The sequence below is a fragment of the Balaenoptera acutorostrata genome, chromosome 7, assembly GCF_949987535.1.
Source record: "Balaenoptera acutorostrata chromosome 7, mBalAcu1.1, whole genome shotgun sequence".
In the NCBI taxonomy this organism is placed as follows: Eukaryota; Metazoa; Chordata; class Mammalia; order Artiodactyla; family Balaenopteridae; genus Balaenoptera; species Balaenoptera acutorostrata.
The window spans coordinates 117,286,423-117,307,596 of NC_080070.1; the positions used below are offsets into that span (position 1 = coordinate 117,286,423).

Below are 21,174 nucleotides of genomic sequence, written 5' to 3' on the forward strand. Positions count from 1 at the left end.
ACAGATGGAGAGATATACCATGTTCTTGGATTGCAAGAATCAATATTGTGAAAATGACTATACTACCCAAAGCAAACTACAGATTCAATGCAATCCCTATCAAACTACCAGTGTCATTTTTTACAGAACTAGAACAAAAAATCTTAAAATATGTATGGAGACACAAAAGACCCCGAATGGCCAAAGCAATCTTGAGGAGAAAAAAATGGAGCTGGAAGAATCAGACTCCCTAACTTCGGAGTATATTACAAAGCCACAGTAATCAAGACAATATGGTACTGGCACAAAAACAGACATATAGATCAATGGAACAGGATAGAAAGCCCAGAGATAAACCCATGAACCTATGGTCACTTAATCTATGACAAAGGAGGCAAGGAAATACAATGGAGAAAAGAGTCTCTTCAATAAGTGGTGCTGGGAAAACAGGACAGCTACCTGTAAAAGAATGAAATCAGAAGACTCCCTAACACCATACACAAAAATAAACTCAAAATGGATTAAAGACCTAAATTTAAGATGAGACACTATAAAACTCTGAGAGGAAAACATAGGGAGAACACTCTTTGACATAAATCACAGCAAGATCTTTTTTGATCCACCTCCTAGAGTAATGGAAATAAAAACAAAAATAAACAAATGGGACCTAATGAAACTTAAAAGCTTTTGCACAGCAAAGGAAACTATAAACAATACAAAAAGACAACCCTTAGGATGGAAGAAAATATTTGCAAATGAATCAACAGGCAAAGGATTAATCTGCAAAATATATAAACAGCTCATGCAGCTCAATATTAAAAAAAAAAAAACCCAATTAAAAAATGTGCAGAAGACCTAAGTAGACATTTCTCCAAAGAAGATATACAGATGGCCAAGAGGCACTTGAAAAGGTGCTCAACATCACTATTAGAGAAATGCAAATCAAAACTACAATGAGGTATCACCTCACACCAGTCAGAATGGCCATCATCAGAAAATCTACAAACAACAAATGCTGGAGAGGGTGTGGAGAAAAGGGAACCCCCTTTCACTGTTGGTGGGAATGTAAATCAATACAGCCACTATGGAGAACAGTATGCAGGTTCCTTAAAAAACTAAAAATAGAATTACCATATGACCCAGCAATCCCACTACTGGGCATATACCCAGAGGAAACCATAATTCAAAAAGACACATGCACCCCAATGTTCACTGCAGCACTATTTACAATAGCCAGGACATGGAAGCAACGTAAATGCCCAATGACAGATGAATGAATAAAGATGATGTGGTACATATATACAAGGGAATATTAGTCATAAAAAGGAACGAAATTGGGTCATTTGTAGTGAGGTGGATGGACCTAGAGTCTGTCGTATAGAGTGAAGTAAGTCAGAAAAACAAATATTGTATATTAACACATATATATGGAATCTAGAAAAATGGTACAGATGAACCAGTTTGCAGGGCAGAAATAGAGACACAGACATAGAGAACAAACGTATGGACACCAAGGGGGCAAAGCGGAGGGGGCAGGGGGGTGTGATGAATTGGGAGACTGGGATTGATATATATACACTAATATGTATAAAATAGATAACTAATAACCTGCTGTATTTTAAAAAAATACAGATAATAATAAGCAAAAAAAAAAAAAAGAATTAGAGTGACTCATTCAAGGCCACAGGTACTGGAGGGAGAAAGGTGTGTACTGAGACCTGGCTGGTTCAGGGCTCCCGCCCCATCCACTGGGACAGGCTGCTCCCAGAAGCTGGACACAACGGTCATCCAGGAAACATTTACCAGCTGCCACTGGTGCCGAGCGGGCACAGGTGCAGCTGGGATGGAGCTGGGCACCAAGGACCCCTCAGCACCCGGGGTGAGATGACAAGGCAGAGAGGGGTCGTGGAGTGGACCACAGAGGGTGGGGAGAGGAGGCAAGCAGCGCTGCTGGAACCCCGGATCGGGGCTGCCTTTCCTCGAGATGGCATACGTGTCGTGGCCGGAAGCGCGACAGCAGGGGAGCCGGCCCTGACACAGGAGATTCACGACTCCGCACTCTCTGGCTTAGGAAGCAGCCTGTATCCTTCCTGGGTACATATCAGGCTGCTCCTTGCTGGCCTGTGGGCCCCGACTGCCCTATTCAAAACGACAAGGTGACGGCTGACGGTCCATGGAAGGCAGAGCATCGCCCACAAGGTCATGGGCACATTTAACTGGACTCACTGTCAGAAAACCTGTCATTTATGAGCCGCGTGGTTTGGGGTAAAGATATTAGCCTACCTGAGCCTCAACCTTAAAACAGGAATGATAGTAAGTTACAGAGGTAGGAGGGGAGAATCAACTACATTCTACGTATAAAAGCAGTCTGTAACACTGTGAACCTTTTACTGCTTTACAATCTTCTACGGCCACTTATTCCAGACAAACATCGTAGTGGCTGCGATCACCACTGGGGGTCACACTGATTTACACACAAGTGGCTGCTTCTCCTCCTGCACCGCTGACCCAGCAATGTGCCTTCAGCCCCCAAATCCCTTCCAAAACCCAACCAAAAGGCCAGCCTGTGACGTTCTGAAAGCCGCACTCTTTTAATTCTCACGGCCATTTAAAGTCCCAGATGTCGTTTTAGACTCTAAGTGCCAACTACTAACACAAAACCTGATCGGCCACTATTACTATTCTCAGGCAATACAGAGAAGGTGGCCCAAGGTTCTTCCCAGATTTTTTAAATTTTTTATTTTGCAGCACTTGATTTTTATTTTAAATCTGCAGCACTTCCTAAAACTCAGATCTGGCTCACACGAACCTCAAGGTTTGGTTACACAAAGCAGCAGCTTCCTCGTGGAGGAAAGGCCTGGCTCGGACTCCTCTGAGCGCCCACTGCAATGAAACCACACCCACACCGAGGGGTTGGTGCCGGCCGGCTCTGTCCCGGGGAGAGCGGAGCAGAGTGGGGGCCGCACTGCTCCCCTGCGTGACCTTCTGCACATCTTTGCCCACCGTGGGCCGGGGCTTCTGAGCAGGACTAGGTCCACAGAGGAAAGAGAAAGGCGCCTCCAGGTGAGGAACGACGACCAGGCAGCCTCCTGCTCCTGAAACTGTCTGGACAGCCAGTGATTCCGGATTAAAGACACCAAAGTTCTCGAATATAAAAATGCTATTTCCGCTAAAGGACCACAGTCACCTGTCACGTATATTAAACGCCAGTCAGAGCTGGGAAATGAATGAACATGCACAGGGTCCCCATCATGCCCAGAGTGGCAAAGCACAAATCAGAAAAGCCTGCTCAAGCATCTTTCATCAGAATGTGCCTCTTCTAAGCTGGCGTCTGAGATCCCATGGCCCGTCAGGGGCAGGTGGTGAAGGTTCCGGTCCAGGGCCTGGAAAAGCCCTTTGAAGCAGGTTCTGTCTGCATCCTCAGGGATTGTGTAGCTCAGCTCGCCCCAGCTGCTGCCTCGGAGGGATGCCTGTGGGATGTAGGTCTGCATCAGAGACGTGGCACAGGCTGTGTCCTTCGGGTCACCGGCCTCCAGAACAGAAGGCTATCCAAAAAAAAGAGTCAGGGAACAGCAAGGAATGTAAACCCAAACATACCAAATTTACATCAACTGATTTCACATCTATCCCTAAGCAAATTATTCTGAAATTCCAGTTCCTGCTCCATACCCACCAGTGTCCACATTCTGTTTCTCCCTTTCTCAGGAACATCGTTTCCTCCACAAGGACTGAGACCCCAAGGACCTTGTGCCCTGTTCTGTCACCTCCCCGAGACCTACAGCAGGCAAGGCCTGGGCTGGATTCAGAATAAACACCTGCTGCGTGACCTGACCCCAACGTGGAAATGTTGTGACCGGGGAACAGTCTGGATCTGTCTCCTCTGCCCCCCGAGGATGTACATGTCTCCCTGCACCTACCCCCGGGGTCTCACCTCCTCGCTGAGCGTCAGGCGGAGGCCCCGGCCGTGGGCCTGGGTCAGGCTGGAGAGGGTGCCGCAGCACTGGAGCCGCCCCTGCTGCAGCACGGCCACGCGGTCACTCGGCACCTCGGCCTCGTCCACCTGGTGGGTGGTGAAGATGACGGTCTGGCATCAGACCCGCACAACATGCCAGGGGTCCATCTCGAACCTCCAGTGTGGGGAGCCAACGCGGGGGTGGGTGGTGTCAAGAGCCTCACAGGGTTTTAAGTTAACCGAGGTCACCCTCCAAATCAGAAGCCCGGAAACGCCTCTGGGTTAGGACATGGCTTCTGCAAACCCTCCATCATGAAGGGTGACACAAGCCAGGGAGTCCCCGGGTCCAGCCGCCCCGTCCGGAAGAGCTCACGGCAGCTGTGGTCACAGAGAGTGCGTTCCAGGCGGGGGGCAGGGGGCAGGCGGGGAGCGTGAGCCAGGGCCTCCCCAGGAAGAAAGTCCCCACAGAGCACAGGGCACGTGTCTGCTTTTTGCAGAAACAAACGTTCGGCTCATACGTGTCCCCTATGAATCCTCTCGCTTGTTGAGTTTCACTACATTTGCTGGGGGGAGGAAAGGGGCCAGACTGACCTCAGAAGGCCAGAGGCCCTGCAAAGTGCTTTCATAAAGTTCACTTCAGCTACCTGAAGGGAAGCTCTCAGGCCTACGTCAAGCCCATTCTACCTATTCTAGTTTACTGAATAGAAATAAACCCATTGATTGATTCTCATCTCAAAAACAAATTTTCCAAGAGAGAAGACCGAACACGTTTTTAACTCTACCAGATTTTATATTTTTAAATAGCAGAGAAAGACGGAAAGACCAGGATTCTCAATTCACTTTTTTTTTAAACTGCATCTAAAAAGAAACCATGATACACAGACCCTAGAGCACAGCAGCCAATATCACCAGAGATGTGTCCCAAAGACCAAGGCCAACCCCCTGGCATGAGAAGTCCTTCGAGGCTAAGAAAATGTGCTCAGTCCCTGATCTGGGGTTAGAAACAGTTTAGAGACCAGATGATGTGTTTCCAGACAATCAAGTCATCTGAAAATGAAAGTTAGCTGGAATGTAAATTCCCAAAAAATGTAGATTAAGTTCACAGATGTTTGATGCTTCTCAGTGGACATTTAGGGAATTCAAGACACCCCAAACCTCAAAAGACAAGTGTTGCTTGGTAAGACACCACTTTAGCGTTCCCCCAGTTCAGGTGGTGCGTTTGGTCCCCTCTCCTCGGAAAGCGGTCCTTCCCCAACCACTTCTCTTGTCCGTTTTAACAACAGTGATGAGTGGCCACTGGCCGAGCACCCACGTACCAGGCACTGAGCTGTGCACTTTCACACACTCACTTCACACACAGCCCTACAAGGTGCGTGACTGTCTCCATTTGCAAACTGGAGTCCAGAGGCGTGGGATCATTTCCCAGGTCGTCCAGGATGTGTAGAGCAGGAAGGGGACGAGTGGACCAATTTGCTCTGGTACCTTTTCCATCCTTATTGGTCCTCCAAGGGAGGCCTGGAAGCACCAGTCCTAGGGCTGACCAGGACCTCAGCACCAAGCATCACTCAGCAGGAAACGCGGATCACATCCCAGGGAGTCGGAGCGCCAAACGCCCCGTGTTCTGCCAGCAGAGCCTCCTTCTACTCAGCAGGGATTGCTTGCTTTTGTGCTGCCCTTAGATCTGGTTTACAAAGCTGTGGCACAGCTGCCTGGAGGTTTGGGGCTGTTTCCAGACACCGCTAAATGTTGACGCTTGAAAACCTATTTCCCTCCTGGTACCACCCATCTTATCCTACTGATTTCACACGTCCGTCAGTGCACAGACTCTTCCAAAGGAGCCCCCAGAGACAACCATTGCCAAATGACCTAGAACAGCAAGAATGTATTTAATTTATAACAACAGAATTTGAAGAAAGCTGCCTGTTTCTGAGACTTTTATCGTATCTGGTTTTCTGTCCAAAGTTACGATTATGCTCGTGACTCAAATGTTCTGTCAGCTGAGCCCTGAAGGCCCCAGCTCTGATTTTTAAAATAAACAAGAGCCAAGAGCCTGTGGTGTTTACTGTGCGCTGCAACTCAGGCGAGCAGAGTAACAATATCTGCTGACCTGCCCGCCTCTCACCTGTCGTCTTCATCAACCCCACTCCCGGGGCAGGGAAAGGATTTACGTTCATTTTATCTCAAAACGTCACCCGTCCCTTTAAGTGGTGTCCAAAGTCTCTTGCACAGAGGGTCACGATTTCTCATCCTACTTTTCTCCCCAAAGGGCCTCAGGTAAGAGGAGGGGGGGGCTGTGATCTCGGGGCAGTGGGCAGGGTGAGGGGCTCGGGCCTGGTGTGGTCAGCATCCTCTGGCCCCGGGTGATGACCAGGACCACCTGGTCCTGTCCCTGCCCCACCTGTGCAGCAGGGCCTTGAACAGGGTCAACCCATGGCACGGGGCCCTCTGCCCCCCCGGGGCCCTCGGTCCTGCTGGCCGCCAGACCCCGAGTCTCCCCCAGCTTCTAGGGCCCACCTCACCCCTGTAGGCAGCACCCCTGGCAGGCTCTGCCGTCCTCTCAGTGCAGAAGTTGGGGGCTATGAATGTATGGGACAGGCGCCACGGGTGCGTCCCGCTGGGCCTCATGAGCTCTGATGCAGCTGCACCGGGTCGGGAGGACCCCTCACCCCTGACCACCTCACGGTCCCGGAGCGGTCATCCAGCCCAGGGCGGTCTGCGGCCTTTTCTGTCTTCTCCCTCCACGACCCCCCTAGGTTTCTGCAACAGAAAAGGATGGGGTGGTCCTTTCAGGTCTCCTCCCCGACCCCGGCCTTACGACCAAGCTTTAAGGGACAAACAGGAGCATCTTTTCTGCCTTAAGGAGAGAATATGACGACTCTTCTCTGGTCCCTTCTCCCTGCATTTCTTAAGAAGCAAATCCTAATCTCCCCCAGGGAGGTGAAGGTTTCAGGTTAAGTCAAAAAGGCTTTGTACTCAAAAGTCCAAAAAGAAAAGAAAACACTTTACAAGCTTCCACGGTAACCCTGCCGCCGTTGCTCCCACGTGTGCCTAGCAGCAGCACTGGGTATGTTTCTCTCTTCCCGATGCTTTTTCCAAACTCCGGTGTTTCTGTGTGAAATGCAGTGCTTCCTGGCTGCAGTGCTTCAGAATCACAGCAGGAATCAGAAGCTGGCAGTCAGTAACTGCCCATCTAATGCCCTAAGTTGGAAATACTGTACACAATAATACAGGTGAGAAACACGAAACTTCCAAACCACATCCCAGGCTCCGCCCTTGGCTCGGGTAACCTCCCCTGTGGCTGTGAGCAAACCCCAGCCCTTCTCTCTGTGCCTCGGTTTCCTCCCCGAGGAAAGGGAGGGCTTTCTCCAGATTATAGCTGGGACACCCCTCCTCGTAATCCCAGAATTACTCCAGAATGGAGCCCAACGTGGATGCGTGCGGTGTCCGCCGACATCAGGCGTGACGAGCTCGGACGGTCCCGCTGCCGAGGCTGAGCAACCCCCAGACGCCCGGCACCGCGGGGATGCTGCACGACGGGTGTGTCTCCGTGGGTTCCCGGGAAATGTCTTTCCCCGAGGAGGGTAACGTGCTGGGATACGCTCCTCGCTCCCCTCCTCCACGGCGGTGTCGAGGGAAGAGAAGGCGGAGCGCCGCCCGGCCCCACCTTCTCGGTGTTCGAGGAGCGCGTCCCAGACGCCACGCCGGGAACACGGGTCCACCCCGCCGGTGGGCTCGTCCGGGACCACAAGGCGTCGAGGAGAGCGATGCTGAGGGACAGCTTACTCCACGTGCCCCCCGAGTGGGCGCGGGCGTGTTGGGGCAGGTGCTGCACCAGCCCCGCGTCCTGGAGAGTTCTGGAACGAGGGCACAGCCCTCACCTCCCCGAGCTCCGAATCCCACTCCACAAACAATGCCTTGCGAGCACCGAGCGCTTCCTAAGAGGCCCAGAAACACGGAGGAGGCCCAGAACCCACGTTGCCCGCGAGTCCTGACGCGACAGCACCGGCCTCCGAGGGGCCCAGATGAAGCCACGCACGTCAGGGGACCCAGCGCGGGGCCTCGTGAGCAGGACCTGCCCTTAGGTCCCGTTTGTAGGAAATACGTGCTGTCTCCTCTCTGGGCTTCGCTCACACCTGCCGCCGAGGGCCCTCCCTTCCCTCGGGACTCTGCGGAGGCCGGTGGGGCGGCCAGAGCAGCCCGCCAGGCGCGTCTGCGGAAGGTCTGGACTCTGGCCCACATGCGCTACATCTGGAGCAGCCCCTTCCTGACTGAGGGATGACCAGACGCCGTTAAAGTGGGGATCGGCCCCCTCTTATCTCCGGGAGCCTTCGGTCTCCACGCTGATTTCAGACGCCCGGCATCTCCCAACGGGAGGGGCCACGGCCGTCTTTCCTCACAGGTAACCTTTCACTCTGCGCCCCGTGAACTCTTGGGAACACTTAGCTCCCCCCGCCTACTTAATCTCACCCTCTGTGCAGCCCCTCTTAGAGCAGTGCCCCCCGAAACCCTCCCCTGAGCGCCCACACCCAGCGGATTCCCTCCCGCAGAGCCGCAGGCGGGTTCACAACTTCTGGAGGCCAAGGAGCAGCCAGAGAGGCGGAGGCCCGGGGAGGGATTACAAGGTGCCACACAGGTTGGCTTCAAGACTGTCAGGTCCCAGAACACTGCAAACCCTCAGGCAAAGACGCTGGCTGGTAAAATCCCAGGGACCTGCCCGCCTGATCACCGAGTAAATGCTTCGTGTCTGTTTCACTGTTTGCAGATTTCTCATCCTGACCCAGAAGGAGCCCAGGAGAGCTTCTCAGGTCTGGTTGTCAGTCTGCCCACTTGACGGTTGGTCAGCATCCCCATGCATTTCCTGCGGGGTGAACCTCAACTTACATTTGGAGCCGTTCTTGCCCTTGTTTTTCAGGTGTTCCTACTGTGGACAGCAGCCCAGTTGGGAGGAAAGGACAAGCGGTCCATCTCAGCAGGGGACTGACTTCACCTTCATTCCCATTAGACCCCCAACCCCTCCCTGGCCAGGTGACTCCAACACCAGAGGAGGTGAATTGATTAAGCCCACATTAGTCCCACATGGACCGGCAGAGAAAACCAACAGAAAAACAAGGCAGTGAGATGTCAGATGTTCTCAAACACGCAGGTCCTAATTCCATTTCTATGTTATACCAAAACCCTGCCCATTCTCTCTCGACCTTGAACTCAGCACACTCCTGTGCACTCCAGACCAGGACACACCCTGGACCAAGCTGCTTCCGGCAGCCGCAGCTCCACCGGAGGCTTGATCCCCTGCATCCTCCTCTGACCACATCCTTTCTCCAGCCATCGCTCACCCACAAAACCCGACTCTCCTCTGGGCCCCGCGGCCCCTCCCTTCCCTCTGCGTCCACAGGCTCTGCCCTCCGCAGAGTGCCCCCACCCCGACAACCCTCCCCACCACTCATGGGACGGTGCCCAGCAAGCCACCTGCCCTCATCGGCCTCAGTGGTTTGCTCCGTATTCAAAACATCCTTTTCTCTTGCATCTTGATAACATCCCACTTCTTTGCTCCCTTTCGCAGCAAGACTCCGGGGAAGAAGTGTGGTTTCCAGCCCCCTCCTTCCGTCCTCTCTCTACCAGACTCCAGAGAGACCTCCCTCCCCACTGTGCTACTGAGATGGCTCTGATCCAAGTCACCAGCCAGCTCCTTACACTAAGTCCAGAGGTCGCGTTTCAGTCTTCATGTTACCTGACCCTCCTCAATGGACTGGTCCCTCCTCAGTCCCCACCGGTCCCTCCCTCTCATCCCTGGTGGGTCCCTCCTCATCTCTCCAGCCTCTCCACACTGCAGGGTCCAGGGATCGTTGCCCTGTCCTCTCCTCACATCCACCTGCACACGTGCCGTCTTGCGTCTCTTCACCGTCGAACAAGCCAGCCTGCAGCTGGAGCCCTGTGGTGCTCGCCAGAATCCTCAAGACTAACGCTCACTGCATCATGGCATCCCATTGATAAAGTGCCTCCTTGACTTCTCCTACCTTCTCCTCCAAATAAAAGGCAGCAGTAAAGACCTGACTCTTGACACATGTTCCCTCTGAGGCATCTACCCTGGATCCCGTCCGCCTTGAACAGGATTGTAACGAAGCTCCCCATTAAGGAAACGAAGCACTGCCACTGGAGCTGACACTGAGTGGCCAACTCCGAGTCAGGGGCTTCAGCCGTCACTCCTCTAATTGAGAACAGCTGTCCTAAAACATGATCGCACCCCGACCACCTCTGTGCACACCAGCCTCGTTCCCAGGTAACACGCAGCAAACTGATAACCACTGAGGTTGCTGCACCCACATCAAAAGATGGAGCCCGCAAAGCATCATTAGGAGCTACGTTGAGGCCCAGCCACTAGCAGAGCAGAGTCTGCCGTGGTCCAAGGTAGGCACATACTTTGAATGAAAATTGGTGCCCCGTGACTTTTATAAAAACGTAGGTGGCACATAACCAATCTGTCCCTTAGTGATACGCGTCACTTCTCTGCAAGTACCTGCTGTCGTTTAGGACGGGCTTGACTAGCGCAGAGGAGACATTTTCCCGTGTATTTGAGACCCCACGGTCACTAGCGTGACTGTCATCAGCAGCCATTTCTGAAGACGTGATGTGAACCCGCCCCCTGCAGTGGAGAACAGCCTCTAGATGCCACTTACCGGCCAACAATGTGAACTGGGGGGTGGGGGGAGACCACCGGTAAAACGAAGCCTGGGGCACCATCTCTGATTTATGGACTCGTGTCCCCTGAGGTTGGGGCTGCCTCGGTTCAGACCTGATTCGTATCTGACCCTGCGAGCGTGAGCGTCCGCCTGCATCTGACTTGCTCCACACCCGCTGTCCCTAAACACTGTCCCCTGTTTCAAGGGAGATCATCCAGAGAAGCACTGCTCTCTTCCAGGCTTGGAGGAGATACCCGCCTGGCGGCGGGCGCTGCTGGAGAAACAGTGGGTCGTTTTCCAGCACTGCTCCTGACCGCAAGGTTTTCCGTTTCGCGTGGTGAGGAACAGGGTCTCGGGGGGCGGAGCACTCCCAAGCCCTGCACGCTTTCTCCTTCACTACACGCTGACTGTAAACCCTCACTTTACAAAATGAATCTTGCAAAACTATTTCAAGGCAGCGATAAGAGGTCACGTGTGACAGTTCCTTAGATGCCCGTTTTCTTCTGAGGCCCGTTCAGTACTGACCATCCGTCCTCACACCCCGGCCCCAAAGCAGCATCTCCCTCCCGCGGGTCGGGCCCGCCTGACGTCTTGCTTCGTGAAGTCGGCTTGGGAACAAGGAGCCTCCACACTGGCCCGGCCGCGCGTCCCCCCGAGCGGCCAAGCCCAGCCTGGGCCACGGCCCTCACACCCACCCCGGCCGTGTCTTCTACATCAGTGGCTCCCCCGCTGGCTTAAGGCCCCACCCGGCCCTGTCCTTCCCCCTCGGCCCCCTCCATACCCACCTCCCAGAGACGTCACTTTGTGTCCTGACCGGGGACTCAGGTCCCCTCTGCCCTCTGGGCTCAGCTTCTATGCATCCCGGTGAAAGGGGAGGAGCTTCCGTGGCCTCCCTGCCCATCCTGCCGCCCAGGCCCTCCTCGTCTCCCCACACACGTGTCCTCTGCTCCCCCCAGAACGCATCCTGACCCCAGACCCCTCCCGTCCCCACCTTGGACACCCATCTGGTCAACGTGGTCTTGAACAGCCTTCAAACCTGGGCCTCCCTCGCAACCGTGACTCAGGCTCTCAGCGGGCTCTCTGCGTCCCGCCCCTCTCAGGGCTTGGCACCCACCCAGGGCCCCCGGTACACCCGCCGGGCCGCAGGCTGCTCGCCCGCTGCTGCCTCCAGCCACCTACCTGCAGGGTAACGTCCAGACTCCTCGGCAGGACCGCTTAGGCTCCTTCACCCGCTCCTCACCCCCTCCGCCCGTCCTCTGCACTTCGGGACACCCACACCCCTTACACACCCACACCGGGCAGGGGGCGGGGGACAGAGGTGGCTGCCACCCACCTACAGACACGCCCACGCAGCTCCCGGCGGGCCCCCCGTGGCGCCTTCAGGGACGAGAAGAGCGGCAGGTGCTCGAGCGCCGTGAGGGGGTCAAACAGCACGTCGCGCTGCGGACACGCGCCCAGCTGCGCCCTGACCGAGGATGCCTCCGTCTGCAGGTTCCTGCCATTGACCGCGATGGCTCCGGATGGCGGGGGTAGAGCCCCCTCAGCAAAGATCTGCAGAGAAGATACGTAAATGGAGGGGGGCTGTCTCCCTGACCCCCAGCAGCCCCGGGGTCGCCTGCCGCCTGCGGGGAGTCGCACCTAACCTCCCGCCAGCCGCCTCGTCCACAGGGAGGCAAAGCATGGCAGGAGCTCAGCGGGACGCGGGCCTGCGGTCTGGTCATGCTCCCCTGGGATGCGCGGTGACCACCGACCGTCAGAGTTGAGAGTTTAGGACGGTGACTCCGAGTTTGTCGTCACAGACAAGGAAGCAGGCTAGAGAAACAGCCGATCACCCAAGTCCTCACGGGATGTGAGCCGAGCAGAGACGCAACCTCGACCCCCAGCCCTGCGGCCGGGCCTCCTTCCTCTACACTGTGAGCCACCCGTCTGCCACGTCAAAGCCACGACAAGCCGAGGCCCGTCTCCAGAAACTCCTGTCTGCCTTGCCCACAGGACACCTGAGGACTGCCCAGTCTGCTGGTTCAGGGAGTTTATTATTCATGCTTCAGACTATGTTCTTTTTCTCCAAAGTGAGATATACACCCACCACAAGACCTAGCAAACCACTCCTAACTACTTACAGAAAGAAATTAAAATGTGTGTCCACACAAAGGGGTCTACATGAATGTTCATAATCACCAAAACCTGGACACAACCTCAACTGCCACCAACAGGTGAAACAATAAACCAACTGTGGTGTTTCCACCGCGTGGAATCCTCAGGACCAGACAGCTGATGCGACAGTACCACACGTGGGTCTCCGAGCATCGTGCCAACGGGGGACCCAGCACAACTCCACTTATAGGAAACGCTAGAAAATGCAAACTGCGTAACAGCAGCAAACAGCAGGTCTGGTCGCTCGGGGGCCAGGATCCAGGAGGCACAGGGGCCTTGGGGCGGTGGGGGGGGACACAAAAGTCGGTGTCCTGTTCCTCCCCCGGCGGCTGTGCAGCTGTAGCTAAGCCTGTCGGCCCATCAGACGCACATCTGGACACATACTGCTTGCTGCACGTGAACTGCACCTCAGTAACTTTGATTGACAACTGTGTGCTATATAATTTTCAAACCTCTTCGGGGGATACAATGGGACCGTGTGTACACATCTGGATGAGTCTCAGAGCTTCTCATTTCAAACAGTGACCACCAGCCAGTGAACAGGCCTCTGAGCCTCTCCTCTGAGACCTGCCAGGAAGAGACATCCCTGGGGTGACTCACAGCCTGCTGCAAACAGGCACAAAAAAATGACGCAGTCAGCGACCCTTGAAACATCGAGAAACTCCTGATTTGATTCTCATCGTTTTGCTAAACACAAGCTCCAGGTTTTCCTGTAGGAAATGTGCATTAGTAAAAGCACAGTGTGGAGGCTGGCTTTCTGAGTCATTATTTGAGCAACGTTTACTTTCCTGATCTGAAAACACTAAAAAAGTACTCAGCAAAATCTTCAACTCTATTTCAGCATCCGAGGAAAGTAGAAACCTTTCCACATTTTCACAGTAAAAGATTTCTGAAGCTTTATATTTTCTATCTATAAGAATTCTGAAGCAAATACTCCCTTTTCTTGCTTTAACTAAGCATACTTTAGTCTTACTAATAAAAAACAAAAAGACAGTCACTTGTTCAAAAGAGAAATTCAGTAATTTGTGTGGTTTGGCCTTAAACACGCCCCATTTCCACAGTCAGCTCAGGGCTGTTTTGTGGGCCATGAATGTTTGAGCTCATCCTTTCTCTGGGATCACATGATTTGATTCTTTAAACAAATCTGGAGCCATTGGATCCCAAATCAAAAATAAAGGTTTCACAAAAACAGAACCACACAAAAAGCAGAACATGAAAAAGAAAAATACTCAGGTGTTAAAAAATTGCAAACGTCATTGCAAATTTCATCTTCCTCTAGATATGCAAGCAGAGTTAAACTTCGTAGGAGAAAAAAAAATGTTATAGGACTTTCAAAGGCTCAAGTAAAACCGTGAATATCTTTTAGGGAATAAAAGAATTAAATTTATTTTAAAAAGTCCCTCCCCCACCCTTGAGTCTGCTCAGACCCACGGCAGCTCTAGCGAGAGGTCTGTCTTTCTGCTGTGTCTTTAAACTCTGTACTGAGATGAAATTTAAAAAAGGAAGAAACGGGATCTAGCCTCTGTCTCACAGGTAAACTGGTATCCATAAGAACCAAAGCCCCGGGTTTCAGGAGGGGAGTGGGACGCACATGACAGTGGTCTTCCCAGCACTGTTGGTGCCCACAGGGCAGTGATCTGGTCCCTGTGGAAGGTCAGGGTCAGGTCCTGGACCCCTGCCTGGTGGTGAACATGCTCCTTGGTCACAGAAAGCAGGACAACCCCTGGGGGGCCTCCTTCCAGCTCTCCTTCCCCATTTTGCATGCATGAGCCTGTGAGGAAGATGCAATTCACCCTGAGGGGACTTCAAAAGCCCCCAAAGCAACGTTCACAGTTAATAACTCAGTGGCTGCCTCGGGCTTGAATTCTAGCTCTGCGAAACTTGCAAAGCAATTCAAAAATCTTTCTCTACCAAAATCAAGAGGCAGATTATACGATGGCAAAAATTAAGTGAAATCACTGACTACAAAGTTTGTACCCTATGTTACACATTTTGCAAGAAAATAAAAACAAGCACGCACACACACAGGTGTTTGTATATATGCAGAGGAATGATGGCAGGCAGGTTAGCTACACACAACTGACAGTTTCCAGAGAAGGTGACCATTACTAGGTGGTGCTGCCCCAAATTTTCTGTGAGATTCATATTTTACTTGTGCAGTCAGAAAAAAATTACAGTATTGACTTACACTATAAAACTGTCACGATGGGGGCTTTTTTATCCATAGATTCCTGCTAAGCTGTGCTCTGTGGACGAGCCCCAGGCCCCGATAGGACTGGGGTGGGGGCCAGCCGCCCCCCACCAGTCTCCTGGGAAGCACATCCCCTTTTGTAGGGGCAGCGATAATCTCTCTCATGGAGCCTCGAATAAACTAGCACTTGTGAAACACTTTGAACGTTCTAAAGTATGTTACACCTGGGACTTTTGCTTCTATTTATTACACAAATTCATGTTAGAAATGAAGCTTCATTTTGCTGAATTACAATAGATGCACAAATGCACATGATGCACAGAGGATGCTGTAAACAGTAACACTAACACCAGGGTTCCTGCCCACGAGAGGTGGAAAGTGGGCCTCTGGGCAGCGGTGCACACACGGTTACAAAGGCTCAACCAGAAATGAAAAAACAAAACCAAACTGGCCAGAAGGAGAAACACGCCTCCAACTACACTCCTCGTTACCAACCTTGACTGTCCACATCCGCACTGAAGAAGAACAGGTGAGAACCCGCCACGATCTGCCTTTTCACCACCAACCCACACACATCCTGCCAATAGGAAGCGGTGATGGGAAAATACCATGGTTTCCTTAAACCGGAAGTTCCTAAAAAATAAGATAAATTGAAATCAGTTCAATTTTTTTCTACTTAGAAGATTCTAAAGTGGAATACCTCTTTTTGTTTTTTTTTTTTCTGTTTGGGTTTTTTTTGTTTTTTGTTTTTAATTTTTATTGGAGTATAATTGCTTTACAATGATGTGTTAGTTTCTACTGTACAGCAAAGTGAATCAGCTATACATATACATACATCCCCTCTTTTTTGGATTTCCTTCCCATTTAGGTCACCACAGAGCACTGAGTAGAGTTCCCTGTGCTATACAGTAGGTTCTCATTAGTTATCTATTTTATACATAGTATCAGTAGTGTATATATGTCAATCCCAATCTCCCAATTCATCCCACCCTAGTATCAGTAGTGTATATATGTCAATTCCAATCTCCTAATTCATCCCACCCCCGCTTTCCCCCTTAGTATCCATACGTTTGTTCTTTGTATCTATGTCTCTATTTCTGCTTTGTAAATAAAATCGTCTATACCAATTTTTTCAGATTCTGTAGTAGGATATCTTAGCTAAATCACTATAAAATGTTATCCCATCTTAACCTGTTCAATCCACATCCCATACACGGACCAATAACCACGGCGTACAGAGCATCAGCCCCAAGCCTCCCTCCTCAGCCTGGCCCAGCCACCTGCGATGCCCTCACGTACCCTTCCCCCAAAACGCCTTCCGAGCAGGTGTTCAATAAACAGGCAGGTATTTATTAAAAGTGAAACTGGCATTAAATAATTGTGGAATGCTCCCCATTGCCCTCCCATTTAGCTGTCACTCTTCCTGTCTTTGCTGTCTGCATGGATTACTAGACACTATTAAAAGCTGAAAGGATTAATCAATTAAAAGCCTACAGAGAGTGAGGTGGATGGACTTAGAGTCTGTCATACAGAGTGAAGTAAGTCAGAAAGAGAAAAACAAATACTGTATGCTAACACATATATATGGAATCTAAAAAAAAAAAATGGTTCCCATGAATCTAGGGGCAGGACAGGAATAAAGACACAGACGTAGAGAATGGACTTGAAGACATGGGGAGGGGTAACGGTAAGCTGGGACAAAGTGAGAGAGTGTCATGGATATATATACACTACGAAATGTAAAATAGGTAGCTTGTGGGAAGCTGCTGCATCGCACGAGGAGATCACCTTGGTGTTTTGTGACCACCTAGAGGGGTGGGATAGGGAGGGTGGGAGGGAGATGCAAGAGGGAGGGGATATGGGGATATACGTATGCGTATAGATGATTCACTTTGTTATATAGCAGAAACTAACACAACACTGTGAAGCAATTATACTCTAATAAAGATGTTAAAAAAAAAAAAACCCTACAGAGAAGGATAACTCATAGTGCTAACATTTCTATATGAGGTGTATCGCCATTCTTCAAACGGATCCTCCAAATTCATTTCATCCACTGAATAGTTACTTTGCCCCATTATATGTCGAAATGAAAGTGGATTTAATTATTAATGCCTATCAATTTTCTTGAACACAGCCTAGCTTATGTTTGTGGCCTGGTCTAAGTCCTACAAGTGATTGAAGAGATAAAGGCCTCCGTGCAGACTGTTTTATATTTTAGCACTTTGACCATCGAGCACAGAAGAGACACACAATCACACACTCGACTCAAAAGATTCAAAGAGGTGACCGCAAAGGAAAGCATGGGGGTCCCTTGTCTTTTGATGTGAAGGAAGATGCTGAGCTGGCATCTGGTCCAGTATTTACCACCTGTTACAGGTTGTTGTAGTCTTAGCCCTGGTACCTCGGAATGTGACTGTGTTTGGAGGGACAGTCTTTAAAGAGTGATTAAGGTAAAATGAGGTCATGGGGGTGGGCCCTGATCTAATAGGACTGGTGTTCTTAGAAGAAGAGATCAGGACACAGACACACACAGAGGCATGACCATGTGAGGACCCGGGGAGAAGGCAGCCATCCACAGGCCCAGGAGAGAGGCCTCGGGAGGAACCAGCCCTGCCCACACCTGGATCCTGGAGTCTGGAGCCCAGAGCTGTGACAGAATAAGTGTCTCCTGTTTAAGCCCTGCAGTCTGTGTACTTTGTGATGCAGCCCTAACCAACTAGAGCAGGTGGAATATTCCCCAAGATCCCACACACTAATAACCATCCCTCAGGGGATGAGGGGGAGTAGCAGATCGGTAATTACATCACATCACGGCCAGCACTGCCCCCGCACTCTGTCCCGGGCACCACCCAGGGTCCTACAACCATCCAACATGGGCACACGGCTGTCTCCTCTCCTCCCCAAGTGGAAGGGGGGCAGCAAGGCTGTCTGAGGACATGAGGCTGCAAAAGCCACATGGTGGGATTGGTTCAAGATGGCGGAGGAGAAGGACGTGCTCTCACTCCCTCTTGTGAAAGCACCAAAATCACAACTAACTGCTGAACAATCATCAACAGGAAGACACTGGAACTCACCAAAAAAGATACCCCACATCCAAAAACAAAGGAGAAACCACAATGAGATGGTAGAAGGGGAGCAATTACAATAAAATCAAACCCCATAACTGCTGGGTGGGTGACTCACAGACTGGAGAACACTTATACCACAGAAGTCCACCCACTGGAGTGAAGGTTCTGAGCCCCACGTCAGGCTTCCCAACCAGGGGGTCCGGCAATGGGAGGAGGAATTCGTAGAGAATCAGACTTTGAAGGCTAGCAGGATTTGATTGCAGGACTTCGACAGGACTGGGGGAAACAGAGACTCCACTCTTGGAGGACACACACAAAGTAGTGTGCTCATCGGGACCCAGGGGAAGGAGCAGTGACCCCATAGGAGACTGAACCAGACCTACCTGCTAGTGTTGGAGGGTCTGCTGCAGAGGTGGAGGTTGGCTGTGGCTCACCACGGGGACAAGGACACTGGCAGCAGAAGTTCTGGGAAGTACTCCTTGGCATGAGCCATTAGGCCCACCAAAGAGCCCAGGTAGGCTCCAGTGTTGGGTCGCCTCAGTCCAAACAACCAGCAGGGAGGGAACCCAGCCCCACCCATCAGCAGGCAAGTGGATTAAAGTTTTACTGAATTCTGCCCACCAGAGCAACAGCCAGCTCTACCCACCACCAGTCCCTCCCATCAGGAAACCTGCACAAGCCTCTTAGATATCCTCATCCACCAGAGGGCAGACATCAGAAGCAAGAAGAACTACAGTCCTGCAGCCTGTGGAACAAAAACCACATTCACAGAAAGATAGACAAGATAAAAAGGCAGAGGGCTATGTAACAGATGAAGGAACAAGATAAAACCCCAGACAAATAACTAAATGAAGTAGAGATAAGCAACCTTCCAGAAAAAGAATTCAAAATAATCATAGTGAAGATGATCCAGTACCTCAGAAAAAGAATGGAGGCAAAGATCAAGAAGATGCAAGAAATGTTTAACAAAGACCTAGAAGAATTAAAGAACAAACAAACAGATATGAACAATACAATAACTGAAATGAAAAATACACTAGAAGGAATCAATAGCAGAATAACTGAGGCAGAAGAACGGATAAGTGACCTGGACGACAGAATGGTGGAATTCACTGCTGTGGAACAGAATAAAGAAAAAAGAATGAAAAGAAATGAAGACAGCCTAAGAGACCTCTGGGACAACATTAAACGCAACAACATTCACATTATAGGGGTCCCAGAAGGAGAAGAGAGAGAGAAAAGACCAGAGAAAATATTCGAAGAGATTATAGTTGAAAACTTCCCTAACATGGGAAAGGAAATAGCCACCCAAGTCCAGGAAGCACTGAGAGTCCCATACAGGATAAACCCAAGGAAAAACACACCAAGACACATAGTAATCAAATTGGCAAAAATTAAAGACAAAGAAAAATTATTGAAAGCAGCAAGGGAAAATAGACAAATAACATACAAGGGAATTCCCATAAGGTTAACAGCTGATTTCTCAGCAGAAACTCTACATAGCCAGAAGAGAGTGGCAGGACATGTTTACAGTGATGAAAGGGAAGAACCTACAACCAAGATTACTCTACCTGGCAAGGATCTTGTTCATATTCGATGGAGAAATCAAAAGCTTTATAGATAAGCAAAAGCTAAGAGAATTCAGCACCACCAAACCAGCTCTACAATGAATGCTAAGGGAACTTCTCTAAGCGGGAAACACAACAGAAGAAAAGGACCTCCAAAAAGAAACCTAAAACAATTAAGAAAATCATAATATGAACAGACATATCGATAATTACCTTAAATGTGAATGTATTAAATGCTCCAACCAAAAGACACAGGCTCGCTGAATGGATACAAAAACAAGACCCATATATATATGCTGTCTACAAGAGACCCACTTCAGACCTAGGGACACATACAGACTGAAAGTGAGGGGATGGAAAAAGATATTCCATGCCAATGGATATCAAAAGAAAGCTGGAGTAGCAATACTCATATCAGATAAAATAGACTGTAAAATAAAGAATGTTACAAGAGACAAGGAAGGACACTACATAATGACCAAGGGATCAATCCAAGAAGATGACATAACAATTATAAATATATATGCACCCAACATAGGAGCACCACAATACATAAGGCAACTGCTAACAGCTCTAAACGAGGAAATCGACAGTAACACAATAATAGTAGGGGACTTTAACACCTCACTTACACCAATGGACAGATCATCCAAACAGAAGATTAATAAGGAAACATAAGCTTTAAATGACACAAGAGACCGGATAGATTTACTTGATATTTATAGGACATTCCATCCAAAAACAACAGATTGCACATTCTTCTCAAGTGTGCATGGAACATTCTCCAGGATAGATCACATCATGGGTCACAAATCAAGCCTCAGTAAATTTAACAAAATTGTAATCATATCAAGCATGTTTTCTGACTAAAATGCTATGAGATTACAAGCAAATTACAAGGAAAAAAACGTAAAAACACAAACACATGGCGGCTAAACAATATGTTACTAAATAACCAAGAGATCACTGAAGATATCAAAGAGGAAATAAAATACCTAGAGACAAATGACAACAAAAATATGACGATCCAAAACCTATGGGATGCAGCAAAAGCAGTTCTAAGAGGGAAGTTTAGAGCAATACAAGCCTACCTCAAGAAACAAGAAAAATCTCAAGTAAACAATCTAACCTTACACCTAAAGGAACTAAAGAAGCACAAACAAAATCCGAAGTTAGCAGAGAGAAAGAAATCATAAAGATCAGAGCAGAAATAAATGAAACAGAAGCAAAGAAAACAATAGCAAAGATCAATAAAACTAAAAGCTGGTTCTTTGAGAAGATAAACAAAATTGATAAACCATTAGCCAGACTCATCAAGAAAAAAAGGGAGAGGACTCAAATCAATAAAATTAGAAATGACAAGGGAGGAGTTACAACAGACACTGCAGAAATACAAAGCATCCTAAGAGACTACTACAAGCAACTCTATGCCAATAAAATGGACAACCTGGAAGAAATGGACAAATTCTTAGAAAGGTATAACCTTCCAAGACTGAACCAGGAAGAAATAGAAAATATGAACAGACCAATCACAAGCAATGAAATTGAAACAGTGATTAAAAATCTTCCAACAAACAAAAGT

General features: G+C 49.9%; 1 protein-coding gene across 1 annotated transcript in view; it reads right to left on the bottom strand.

Annotated features, from left to right (window-relative positions):
• ABCA13 (ATP binding cassette subfamily A member 13) overlaps positions 1-21,174 on the bottom strand; it is a 273,722-nt gene that overhangs the window by 187,004 nt on the left and 65,544 nt on the right. Inside the window, 9 exon segments of the mRNA XM_057549669.1 lie at positions 3,294-3,524; positions 3,911-4,063; positions 7,591-7,685; positions 7,688-7,785; positions 11,942-12,159; positions 12,840-12,972; positions 14,354-14,387; positions 14,390-14,533; positions 15,449-15,586. Of these exon segments, the coding sequence (XP_057405652.1) occupies positions 3,294-3,524; positions 3,911-4,063; positions 7,591-7,685; positions 7,688-7,785; positions 11,942-12,159; positions 12,840-12,972; positions 14,354-14,387; positions 14,390-14,533; positions 15,449-15,586 (1,244 nt within the window).